This window comes from Stegodyphus dumicola, chromosome 8 (genome assembly GCF_044657685.1).
Source record: "Stegodyphus dumicola isolate Sdum_Otavi_A_Nest chromosome 8, ASM4465768v1".
NCBI lineage: Eukaryota > Metazoa > Arthropoda > Arachnida > Araneae > Eresidae > Stegodyphus > Stegodyphus dumicola.
Genome location: NC_140775.1, coordinates 3,398,379 through 3,411,577, shown reverse-complemented (window position 1 = coordinate 3,411,577; position 13,199 = coordinate 3,398,379). Strand labels below are relative to the sequence as shown.

General features: G+C 34.9%; 2 protein-coding genes across 3 annotated transcripts in view; both read left to right on the top strand.

Moving 5' to 3' along the window:
- The window catches only part of LOC118186072 (leupaxin-like), a 155,796-nt gene that overhangs the window by 59,463 nt on the left and 83,134 nt on the right, over positions 1-13,199 (top strand). Inside the window, exon 1 of one of the 2 annotated variants that reach the window (XM_035356074.2) lies at positions 7,972-8,088. The exons of the other annotated variant lie outside the window; for it this stretch is intronic. Coding sequence (XP_035211965.2) covers positions 8,073-8,088 — 16 coding nt within the window. The 5' untranslated portion in view covers positions 7,972-8,072. Of the gene's footprint in view, positions 1-7,971; positions 8,089-13,199 lie in introns of those variants that run through there. 2 annotated transcript variants of the gene reach the window in all.
- LOC118186073 (secernin-3-like) lies at positions 114-4,670 on the top strand. Its single transcript, XM_035356078.2, has one exon. It carries the CDS (start codon positions 211-213, stop codon positions 1,468-1,470), a length of 1,260 nt encoding a protein of 419 aa, XP_035211969.1. The 5' UTR covers positions 114-210; the 3' UTR covers positions 1,471-4,670.

Below are 13,199 nucleotides of genomic sequence, written 5' to 3'. Positions count from 1 at the left end.
TGTTGATTACATTATTAAAAGTTAGACAGAAATGGCGAAACAGTAGATGCTTGCATTTCTCGTCGGTAGATGGCAGCAGATGTTCGGCGTCGTTAAAATATCTGCAGTTCAGGTATTACGTCATAGTTAGCCATTACATGGAAATTCTCTGCTATGTCAAAATTCTGAAAATAAGTTCTTCTGTGACATGTTTTTTAAGCATGATAGATAATGATTGTGACTGATTGTACAATGAAACCTAGTTCATGTGATACTTTTGCCGCTTTGCCACCTGGTACAAAACAGGATTGCATCGTTTTTGGAAAAAATTCGGACCGTCCGTGTGATGAAGTTCAAGAAGTTATTTACGTTTCTGCTACCGATCACGATATGCCATCGAAATTAAAATGCACTTATATAGAAATCGATCAAGTGGAACATACTCATGCCGTAATCCTCAGCAAGCCCGCTTGGATGTGGGGGGCAGAAATGGGGGCCAATGAGCATGGTGTTTGCATTGGAAATGAAGCAGTATGGACAAAACTTTGCAGTGACAGTGACGCTGATGAAAAATTATTAGGAATGGATCTCCTTCGTCTAGGATTAGAACGTTCTAGCACAGCTATTGAGGCTTTGAAAATCATTGTATCACTGATCGAAGCATATGGTATGGGAGGCAATTGCTCGGAAACTTTTAAAGATTTTACTTATCACAACAGCTTTCTAATTGCTGATCCCTCAGAAGTGTGGATCTTAGAGTGTGCAGGAAGTGTCTGGGCTGCAGAAAACATAAAGAGGGGTTTTCGAAACATATCGAACGAATTATCCATTACTACTAACATAGATCTCATGAGTGATAATTTGGAAGAATTTGCTAAAGATAAAGGTTTCTGGCATCCCAATAATGGTCCCTTCAACTTTAAAAAAGCTTTTGGTCTTGAAGAAGATGAGTTTGAAAGTCATAGATATAGATGTGGCAAGCGGTTGTTGGCCACTTCTTGTAACGGATCATTTTGCGAGACCGATATGATTAAAATTTTACGTGACAAACCGAGTGGGATATGCATGTCTTCTGGAAGCTTCGTTTCAACCGGGAGTCAAGTTTCAGTACTCAGAAAAGAGGAGGCTGGTGCTATTTCTTGCCATTGGTTTACTGCTACTCCAGATCCTTCTCGATCTGTCTTCAAGCCATTTGTTTTTACAGAAAATATTAGATTTCCACCTGAGGTATTTCAGGACAATCAGTCAAATAATAGGAGACCTTCATCTAGGAAACATGAGCTTTACAAAATGCATGAGAATTTTTATGAGAGAGAAGAATGTACGCCAGGTGTGCTGCTAGACCAGGTGAATAAGTTGGAATCGAAGTATCTCCTCCTAGCCGAGAGTATAGCTAAAGAAACTCAGTTCTTGAATGAAAGTGCTGCAGGGCTCTTCAAAGATGCAGTAAAAGATGAGTTACAGTTATATTCAGGGTCTGATATGCAGTGAGGTCTAGTCCCTTCAATCAAAACCTAATTTTTGTAAACTTGTTTTTCTATTACAAAAGCAAGGCAACTGGACATAAATAGTTGAAGAAAGAATACTGTGCTCAGAGTGCCAGGCTTAGATGTTCTTAAGCAGGCGTGGATTACATGCTTAAAGAGTAATTATACTGTGCAGTTTTATTATGAATAATATACAACTTAAAAAAAAAAGTTATCAAATGAAGTATGCAATTGGAATATGAAAAGGATATTTGACATTTTTAGAAGCAATACTATTTATTAACTTCTTAATAAGTATAAATAAGTTACTAATTATTATTTTCCACATATCTATTCATTTGTTTTGCATTGTTTGTTCATTTTAGCATATTAAAATTATCATTTTATACATAGAAACTTGAGAGGTGTTACTGCAGATATTTGAGGAACTATAATAGTTTATGGTAATATATAATATTTACATTTGTAAATGGTAGTTGACACTTTTGTCTCTGAAATTTAAATGCATTTTACTTATGAGGCAGTAAATGCAGTGCAGTAGAGTCCCACAAACTCGACATAATGTAAAGTGAGAGACTTTCGAGTTTTACAGAATAAGGGGTGGATTTTTCAGAATTCTTTTAATATTTAACCCTTAAATGCATGCATTTTATTTTTATAATGTTTAAATTAAAAAATTCTAAAAATCGAATATTTTGATCCTACGGACAAATAATATGTGAATTTAAAAAAAAATTCTACTCTTGCCCATTGATCTGTGGGTGGTTGTACCACTTTTTCTATCTGTCGAGCTAGTCAGCACTGGTAGTAAATCCAGGCTCTCCTTCAAATTCATCTTTAAATTTTACGGCTTTGTCTTGTAAAATTGGCTCTTAAATGGATGTACTGTCCTCCCTCTGCTGCCTAAAACACAAATAAAGCACTTCGCTCACTTTTTCTTTCCTTTAAACTATCCATGCCTGCTCTTTTACTTACCAAGACTCGATTTTGGACCTCTTTTTTTTTTTTTCCATCCTATGAAAGCAGTCTGTCCAACACCTAAATCCACGGTAATTTTGTTTGCACTTTCCCCTTTGTTGAGTCTCTTTATGGCATCTAGTTTCATTTACATTGTCACATTAGTTTTTCTTTTCAAATCATATTTTCACTTGACAGAATATCGAAAGCTCCCAAAAATATGTAAGAGTTATATGCCTGGATGTGAACTGAGGAAGGATACCCGCAATGAACTGGTGCGAGTTAAGTTTGCAATAAGATGCAGTCACAAAACTTCAGACAAGTCTAACATTTTGTAACAATAGAAAAGAAGTGAGCCAGCGACCAGCCGCTACCTGATTTTCTTCGTGTCCTTGAAAGAAGCAAACAGCATTGCCAAGTAATACAACATATCTTGAAATTTTTTAGGCAGTTCGAAAAATTAATGGCACAATGCAAAAATTACAGAAAAAAAAAAAAAACACTCAAATCCTTGAGCAGAATAGGAAAGTCATACACATTTGATCTGTTTGGCCTAGGGATACCTTAAAAAATTTCCTAAAAAGTTGTCGAGTGATGTGGAATGTCAAGATATTGCAAGTCGTTTGCGGGATTCTACTATATATTTTAAATTTTCTGTTCTTTAGAGATTCTTCAATAACTTCAGAATTTTTAAATGCATGTTTTATAAGTTTTTTTTTAAAACCTCATAGTTAACAGAGAGCATTATGAATAGATTTTCTGGGAAAATACTCAGTATGGAACATAAAAACAGAAATAATTACTACAACCAATAAGTAATTGTTAGTCATATAAAAATGCAGTGTATTCAATCATATTTTATATTTGAAATTGTTAAAAGTCTCTTAATTTATTCTGGAATGAATTATAAGTCGTACTCCTATTTATTTATTTGATTTGAAAGCCATCAAGAGCATAAGATAGCTCTGTTTTCTTGAAGTTTTTTTCTATAAATGCTTCATCAGTAAGAACCCATGCACTCTTTCCAGGAGGAAATCAGTAAGACAAAATTCTTGCTGAGAATTTTGCTCAGCTCCTATCTAGAAAAATGTTGTCAGTTCATAGCTTGTCATTACTCTCTTTAGAGGTATAATTGTTTTTCAAAAATGAATATCATAATTTAGAAGTAACTGCAATATCTGATTGTATGCTATCGTAAATAATTATATTAAATGCTCTTTTCAGTTGACTGTTATTCTTAACTTTCCAGTTTTATTTTGAAATACCGTAAGAGACATAATATTTATTCTGAATGACATATTGTTATAAATTTCTTTTACAAATGAAGAATTTCTTCCAGAATTTATTTCTTTTTAAAAACCTTCCCAAATTTTGTGAATAGTTCTCAGGTTAATTTCTTTAATTTGCAAAATGAGCAAAGTGAATTAAATTGTCATAGCATTCTTAGTCATTTTCATCTTCAGTTTGTGTGAGAACCTTACTATGATGCTAACTTCGAAATTAGAAACCACTGTCAATTTTTGTTGTATGAGATGACACTTTTTATATTTAATTTTTGCAATGAGTATAAAACTCTCTTAAATATAAGTATAGGGACAAGAGGATTGCATGAAAAATTAGATTTCTTCAGTTTCCCGAAATTCGTATTTTAAAATTTAAAAGTGCTAAAACATTTTTGCAACTGAAAGTATTATTATTATAAGGGCACAGCCTCGATCCTCCTAGCTGACCGTATGATCAAAAAATGGGACTGGCCAGAAAAAAACAAATATAAGAAAAAACATAATCTTCATTATTGTCTCTGCAAAATCTTTTCAAATCTGAATAATTGCTTCTAAAATCTTCCTTAGCATTCTTTCTATATTTCTCTCTTGCACTCTGGGTAAGCGTCCATTCATCGACGAAGTGTTTAGCATCCCCAGACTTATCACATATAAAGCAATTATCGTTATTTTGTAGATGGAACCGATTAAAATAAGCCGAGAAATGCCCATGATTAGTCTTACCTGAATCAGCATTATTTATAATATTCATCTTCTTTCTTAATATTTTTTATTAACTTTTTTTTTTTTTTTTTTTTTTTAATTAGAATGACTTCCAGGAGAAATTCCATTCTGTGTAAATCCAGTTTTCCATTTCAGCAATGGTCTTTTTTCTTGAATCTTGGATATCAAAATTATCGGTCCCAAGATAACTGAAAGTATATCCCTGTAACTAATGTTAGGAAAAATAAAGGCAACATAAGGACTTCTGTGGACTGTGTGTATAAATCTTCCTCTGTTATACTCAGCTAATATAACAGTTTTTTTAAGATAGTATGATGACTAAAATATTAACGTGCTATTCACAAAAATAAAATTTTACGGTGGTAATCATTATGAAGATTTGGAGAATAGTTAATTCAACAATACACAAAATATTAATGGACAACCTAAATAATAAAATCAAACAGAAATTAATTTTCCTTTCTATTAAAAATTGCAGCTTGAGAATTGTGATATTTCTTCCTAATTACCGGGAAATACGACTGTTTTACTGTTATCACCTGTAATTTGATAAATTATCATTCAGTTTTTATACAAATAAACACATTCAGTTTATTACACTATTTAAAAATACACTCATATTTAGGTACATAACTGTTTGCTTTATGTTTTACAATGGTGTGTGTTAAATGTTGCATTTTTGGGATACTTAACAAATTGATAAAAAATATTGTTGAGTAAATCAACGTAACTTATTTAAGCACACGTTGTACAGTAAATTATTGAAATATTCTAATGTCAGGCAGTAGCATAGCTAGAGCTTTTGCTGCTCTTGGCAATGCCGGAATTTGCCATCCCCATGTGATATACAGTCACATAACTACAAGGGCGAGTCAAATCAAAGTGAGCCAATGCGAATATATGACAAACAGAGTACTTTATGTAAAGGTAGTCTCTATGAACATTAAGACATTTATCCCATTGACAAATGAGCCGCATGATCCCCGTCTCATAAAATTCCTTGGGCTGTCGATTCAAAAAGTCTGTAACCGACTCCTTCACGGCGTCGTCCGACACGAATCTGATACCCTTGAGATGTTTTTTCAGTTTCCCGAAAATGTGAAAGTCGCATGGCGACAAATCTGGGCTGTATGAAGGATGTTGCAGCGTGTCCCACTTGAACTTTGCCAGTTGTGTCTTAACCACATCAGCGATGTGGGGACGAGCATTTTCGTGTAGCAAGATCACACCATTCGTCAATCTTCCAGGTCGTTTGTTCTTGATTACGACATGCAGCCGATCCATCGTTGCACAATATCGCGAACTATTGATAGTCTCTCCACGTTTAGCAAATTCAATCAGTAATGGCCCCTGACGATCGAAATAAAAAGTCAATAGCACCTTTCCCGAGGAAATGACAACCTTTGCTCTCTTCGGGGGTGGTGAATTCAAATGTTTCCACTGTAAGCTTTGCCGCCGTGTTTCAGGTTCGTAGTGGTGGCACCATGATTTGTTTCCGGTCACAGTTGCAGACAAGAAGTCATCACCCTCATTGTGATACCGGATGAGATGAGTCAAAGCAGCGCCGAACCTCTCCATCTTCTGGCAGTCATTCAAAATCTTGGGCATCCATTGAGCACACAAAAGCTGATAACCGAGATGATCATGAATTATGGTGTGAACCGAACCGTGACTGATTGTCACACGCTCTGCCAGTTCATCGATGCTTATCCTTCGTTCTTGTCTAATCAGCTCATCAACCTGTGCAGTTGTGTCGGAGGTGATTGCAAGGTGGCTTTGGCCCGGTCTTGGATCGTCTTTGCAACTTTCACGTCCTTCTCTGAACCGTTTGCTCCAACGCTTCACAGTGGCCAATGCGATGCAATGTTCACCGTACACAGCAGTCATACGGCGACTAATTTCATGTTGGGAAACACCTTCAGCTGTCAAAAGCGTGACCACACCACGCTGTTCCTCTATTGGAGCGTCCATTATGTCACGCTACTGTCTTCAACCCAGTGTAAGAGCGCCTTAAAGAACTTTAACCTCACACTTTCGCGCCACTTTCGTAAATGAATTTCGTAAATTTTCTCTGTGCTACGCGCATGCGCCGCAGATGATGGACCGAACCATTCTTGCTGAGGAGGGGTTGGCTCACTTTCATTTGACTCGCCCTTATACAAAAAATGTCAAAATGACGTATGGGAAATACATTAAAACTCTTTTTCTGAAGAAAACTTTAATTCCAATATTTTAACATTATTTATCGTGCTTGTTTTCTTGTTCTCAGAACAATCAATGACATTGTATCGCTTTTGCTGTTAGAGCAATACAATTAACTGGAGGCACAAAAACCTTAACATAAGAACAACATAGTTCAATCAAAATCGATATACACGGTAGAGAAAGATTTCTTAAACGTAAAAGATATATTTATGTTTGTTAAATGCTTTTTAGAGAATTTTTACTTCCCTATACGAAGAAAAGGAAGTGTTGTTATCGCGAAAAATATCGGGTATCCTATTTCAACGAAAATATCTATTTTGACCACTTTCAAATCCAATTTAACGATGCTTTTACCTGACATCTCCACGTGAGAACAGAACAAAGGACTCTTCTTACCCAAAAGCGGTTGCAAAAAAGGTTTTAAAATGGATTCAGAAGAGATTTTTTTTTTTTTCTTGACGTCTGTACGTATATATGTATGGTATCTCGCGTAACTCAAAAACGAGCGAACTCATAACGTTGGAATGTGTCTTTTAGGCGACTGAAACCAAAAATAAACTTTCAGTTTTGTGCACCGAAAATTTGGTCTTCCTTCTCGTTGACCGAATTGCTTGTTTTGGTAGATATATATATATATATCTTGTATACTAAATTTCAGTGTTCTACGGCTTCTCATTTTTGAGTTAATCTATTTTGCAATCCGTTTTGGAAAAAAGTGTCCTTTAGTCTGTCCGTGCGTACAGATGTCACGCAAAAACATCGTTTTGCGTGAAGGTTTGCGTTTGGGTTCGAGAGTGATCAAAATGGATATTTTCGTTGAAATATGATACTTGAAATTTTTCGCAATAACAATATTTCTTTACTTCATATAAGGAAGTAAAAATGGCATAAAAGTGTAGTTTTTTAGTAGACCAGGTTGACAGAGGGGACGGGGCAATAAAAATAATACTGCCGCGTTCAAGACGTGATATGTGGCAGTACTCAATGCCGTTGCAACAAAATACGGGCAGTTTAACATGTAACAATATTTTCCAAATAAATTGATTGCGTTACTATGCTTGAAAATGCCCGAAGATGGTCTTTGGAAGCTTATTAGCCTTTTTCCGCTTCAATTTTCACGGATTTTTTTTTTTTTTTAAGGTATTTCCGATTTCTCGTTAAACAACCAGATACTTCGCAAAATTCCGTGAACGGCGGCTCTGTGAAGAAATGCACTTATCATACTTATGTACACTCATATCCCCTTCCGGGTTGCGTCATCGCTATCTGTGTGACGTTTGAAGGACTCTTCAGTCAGTTGAGCTTTTTAGCCATCGGAGTATTATCAAACCGATGTATTGATACACGTAGCTCCCATTTTAGGATCAGAACGCGTAGAAAGGTAGTTGTGAAATTTTGACGTATCATTTCTGTGGATTAGCATTCGTAATAATCAAGAATGTCTGAAAAATCAGGTAAGAAAATATGTTTATTGATGTTGAAAATATCACGCTATGTTCTTTTGTTTACTTTGTTTGTTTTGACATAATAAGTGGGTTTTTATTTTTCAACTCTCTCTTTGTTTCTTCATTTTGTACTAGCTTAGGTTTTATGTGTCTGTAGAGAGGTTGAATTGCAGCGGGGAAGCTGTAGATAATGAGTTTTCCATTAGAGATAAAAATTTGTAACTAACTTTAAAGAATGAGGCAAAAAATATATCAGTTCGTTTGCATTCGTTTTTTACAGTTACTCCAAAATGTATCCGACCCTTCCTTCGATTATCTAAACAATTCGTCACTAAAAAGCATTAAACAATGAACTAGAAAATTTATTTGTATAGTGGGAAAATTACAGAACGAAGATATGCCTCAGGCACATTTCCAAAGAAATTAAATAAGTTTATACTACTATAATAAAAGCAAAAACATTTTGTGTTTCCTTAACATGGGTTAAAAAAAGTAGACGTTTTTCTAAAATGGAAACAAAAAAGGATTTATGTTAAAAGTTACATTTTGTAGGATCTCCCTTAGACTTAATAATTGCTTTCAGTCTAGATGGCATGCTTACAACTATTTTTAGTGTACTTTTGGTATGTTGTGCAACAGCCAAAGTCTGGTATTTAGCGCTTTATGCGTTGGATCATTATCCGGCATGAGCATAAATAACCCCATAAATTGAGCACTGGCATGTAAATTTGGGTTCAGAATGTTAATATACGCCTTTTGGTCGATTATGCCATCGATAACCATTATGCCATACGTGCATAAGACATGCACCCCCCAAACCATAACGGAACGTCCGCCATGCTTTACTGTTGGCTCAGGCATATATTTTTTTTCGAGCTGTTTTCCTTTATAACTAAACTCTTTAAGGGCATTTCTTAACAGTTTGGGTACAAACTTCTTTCTCAATCAGTAGTTTCAATTCTGGACCACTTAATGTCGGATCCCTTTTAAAAAGGATGTCATTTATAATAGACCTGGTCAAGTTTTTGTCTCCCATTTCTTATACTGTTTATAAAATTTGTTGACCGTAAATGTGTTTTTTCTAAAGTTGAAAGTGGTCTTTTAATATAGTTTGAGCAATTTTCTCATATCTTTCTCCAGATTTCCTCATTATTAATTACAATTTTCCTTTCTTCAATGGTAGTTTCTTTTCCTTTCCGAGACATTTTAAAATTGCCGAAATGAGTATGATTCAAGCGCAAAAGTTTCAAATACCTGCAGGTAATACCTCTTGTAACATAAGGATGTCTTCAAGTGTTCATCTAAACTTTGTAACCCTTCAAACGACCTATGAATGGCCAGAGTCGAGTAGTTTTTTGGCGATAAAAACAGGTCTTTTACAAGAGAGTCGCTTTCATACCACTCAAAGTATTTTCCTTTTTATTTTTTTCCAAATATATGATTTTGCATTTATTGGTTAGCCATACATCTTGATAAAGACTACAGTAAAAGAAGCTTAACAGTAAATGATCAGAACGAAGCTTTCGTGTAATTTTAAAGACATTCATTAGTAAAGTCGAATACTTTCTTGACCAACTTTAGAGCTTTAGTCTGTTCACCGAGTTTCCTTCCCGATTAAATTTGTTACCAGGAATAGTTATTTTTACATGTATGCAATGCTGCTTGCAAGGACTTAAATTTAGCCGGAGCTCTCTACTTCCGTACTTTTCAATTTTTAAGAGATATCTTAATTCCAGTCGGATATTTTCAGAAAGTTTTCCCACCAAAAAACATTCTTCAGAACATTTTCTTCCGTGTAAAAGGGCGATCTGTGTTTGATCGCCAGCACAAACGACAGTTATTCAAAATGTACTTCAAACTAAAGTTGCTTAATTTCTTGATTTTAAATAGTTGACTGAAACCGAAAGGAAACTGCTTGGCAACTTAACCCCACACATCACGATATTTCTCTGTCACTTGACAAATTTTATAATCTGTTTTGATGATGGAGATTAACCTCCGTGGTTTTTGACAGTAGACGAATTTATCTTTTATTTCGCGATTTTACATCAGTGTAAAAGATTTTAATTAAACTATTACAGAATAAATATATTTATATATATTTTGATCACTTATAAGCGATGAATTTTCTGTGTTTTTGTATACAAACGGGCAAATCGAGAACAGTATCCGAATGATAACATTAACCGCGATCACGTTAAGGAGCGTCTATTGTATAACTGAATATCACAGTATTATTAATAAAAAATTCTGTTATACTGCAACATTATTTTTAGCCGGTAATAAAACTTACATTGCTAGTAGGAACTAAGTGTATGTCTATCTCTGCCTGGGATAACGGAATAAAAAGAAAGTCCAAAGTCTAAGCCAAAATAAACAGGCAGTTTTATATGACTGCGAAGAATATTGTGTAAAATACGCGTTTATTTTATTTTTGGTACCGTGTATAATTACTAATAATTCGCACTCATCTTACATTTTTTTTTTTGCTTATTGACTTGAGTGATATTTTTAAATTTTTATTAATTTACTCCCTTCCTTATTATTTCCTTCGTAATTTTATTCAATTTTTATGATAATTTAATTTTTAATCCAAGGGGCTTTGTCGCTGAGACTCTGTTGCTTTCGTTTTGGCATTTTGCGTTGAAATCTTTAAAAGGCTGTATCACTTTTCAAACTGTTGTCACCAATGTTGTTTCAAACTGTTGTTTCAAATGTTATCGCCCTGTATTATATTTGAAGAAATTAAATAATGAAAAATCTGCATAAATGCACGTATATTTCACGCATTGTGATAAAAACAACGGTACATATAGAGCCTTTGAATTTTGCATGACTACTGCGAATATTGGCATATGGAAACCCAAATTTGGAATTTGTTTTATTATGGATTTCATATTTTGTAAAACTTTAACGAGTTTTTGATTAACAAACTTAACGATTTCAAAGCGAACAATGGCAACGTTGTACAGAAAAAACATTTTTATCTTAAGCGCGGGAGACTGTGTATCGGAAATTCTAAAGATATGCGCAATTTAAAATTATTTTGCGATATTACTCTTGAACTGAATTTAATGGTTTAAGTGCGAAGAACATGATGTTTAATAAATAAATAAAGGTAACACACAAAATGTTAAAAAACGCCTCTTTGGAAATTTAAAATCAGAAACCTTTCAGATTTTTGTTTACCTGTTTATTATTAATATGACGTAATTTAATAATATTTGTATATTTTAACCTTTTATTCAATTTTAAATTGTTTACCATTTTGCTTGATTTCCTTCAGTGATAAAACCATAATCAACCAACCAACCAATCCAATCTTCTTTCCCCCAGTTTAATATAAAAATTGATGTCTAAATGCATCAAAATTTTAATGCGGTTTCCCAGTTCCTATACTTTTATTTGACGAAGTTTTATAGTCGTTGTGAAAAAATATAAAGAATTTTGACTTCAAAATTTATAATTCTTTGATGTCATTTTCAACTTTAAGTTAGAACAATTCGGAGAAATAAGTTTAAATAAAAGGGAGCCAATATATATATATATATATATATAATTTAATAGGCTGTACAAGGAAGTCATGTGGTGTCCGCATCAGATATTTTTTTATTTGCGAAGTTTTATAACGTTGCCATTTGCTTCGCAGTTATAAGTAAATTTTATTCTTTATTGCTTTGTTCTGTTTTGGTGTGTTTACTTTACGGATAAGTGTCGGATTATTTTCTGGCGTTTATCTTCTTCTCGATAAGATAATTTCAACAGGAATGTAGCGGTTTGTAAATCTTCTCAACAAGAAAACTCGTTATTTTTTTTTAAACCGTTGAAACTAGCACAACTACGTCTATACTCATTTCTTGAAAATAATTTTTCACTTCTGAAATTGGAAATTCTCTTCGTGTAATCTGAGAATTCAGTTACAATTAGAATTTCATTTTTTGTAGTTCCATTACGCGCTGTTAGACGAAAACTGTGACTATTATGAAGGGAGGGTGAGTGTGAATTATATATATGTTACGGTGAAACAACGAAATCTGGAGAATGTCGACTTTCTCCGGTGAAGTAGTCACATAGTCGCTTGGTGTATGTCTGAAATATTTTCCAAATACTCTTATTTCTGACTTACACCGGTGAATGTCGAAATTCACCATGTACTAATGGTGAATGTTGAACATATAAGAATATTATATTTCCTTCTCCGTAATTCATTCGCGAAAAAACTCACTTGAGGCTCAGAATACGAACTTAAAACACACAGTACATTCAAAATGAGAAAGGAAAATAAAAATAATACACTGACTACCAATAAGTATTTGGACACCTGTAATAGAAAAGAAAAACTAACTTTATTGAAAATCAATAGTTGGTAGAGCCTCTACAAGAGGTAATTACAGCATGGACCCTCCGGGGCATACTTTTCACAAGTCTTTGTATGACAGCTAGTGGTATTTTCTTCCACTCGGCCTTCACGGATTTTGCACGGGTAGTGCACCCCTAAATTCGGCGATGCAACTCGTCCCAGAGGTTCTCGATAGGGTTCAGGTCTGGACTCTGGGCAGGCCAGTCCATTCGATGAACTCCATTGGCACCATACCAAGCCTTGGTTAAGGTCGAAACATGACAACTGGCATTGTCGTCCTGAAAGTAACGGGTCCAACCCGTAAAACTGCCACAACGTAGGAAGCACATTGTCATCCAAAATAGTGCAGTAGGCATCGGAGTTGAGCTTACCATGAATGGGACTAAGGGTCCCAGCCCATACCAGGAGAAACACCCCCAGACCATAATTCCACCTCCGCCGAACTTGACTGTTGGCACAATGCATGCTGGCAGGAGACGTTCTCCAGGTAGACGCCAGACCCAGACCCTACCATCCGAACGGTAAAGGGTGAACCTTGATTCGTCACTCCAAAGAACCCGTTTCCACTGATCTACGGTCCAATTTCGATGTGCTTTGCACCACATTAACCGAGCAGCGCGGTTGGACTTTGTGATCAAAGGCTTATGGGCAGCAGCACGACCACGAAAACCAAGCAGATGTGCTTCCTTAGGAATGGTATTCATTGAAACAATACTCCCGGATGCCTGATGAAACTCCTCGCGGATGAGGGCCATAGTTT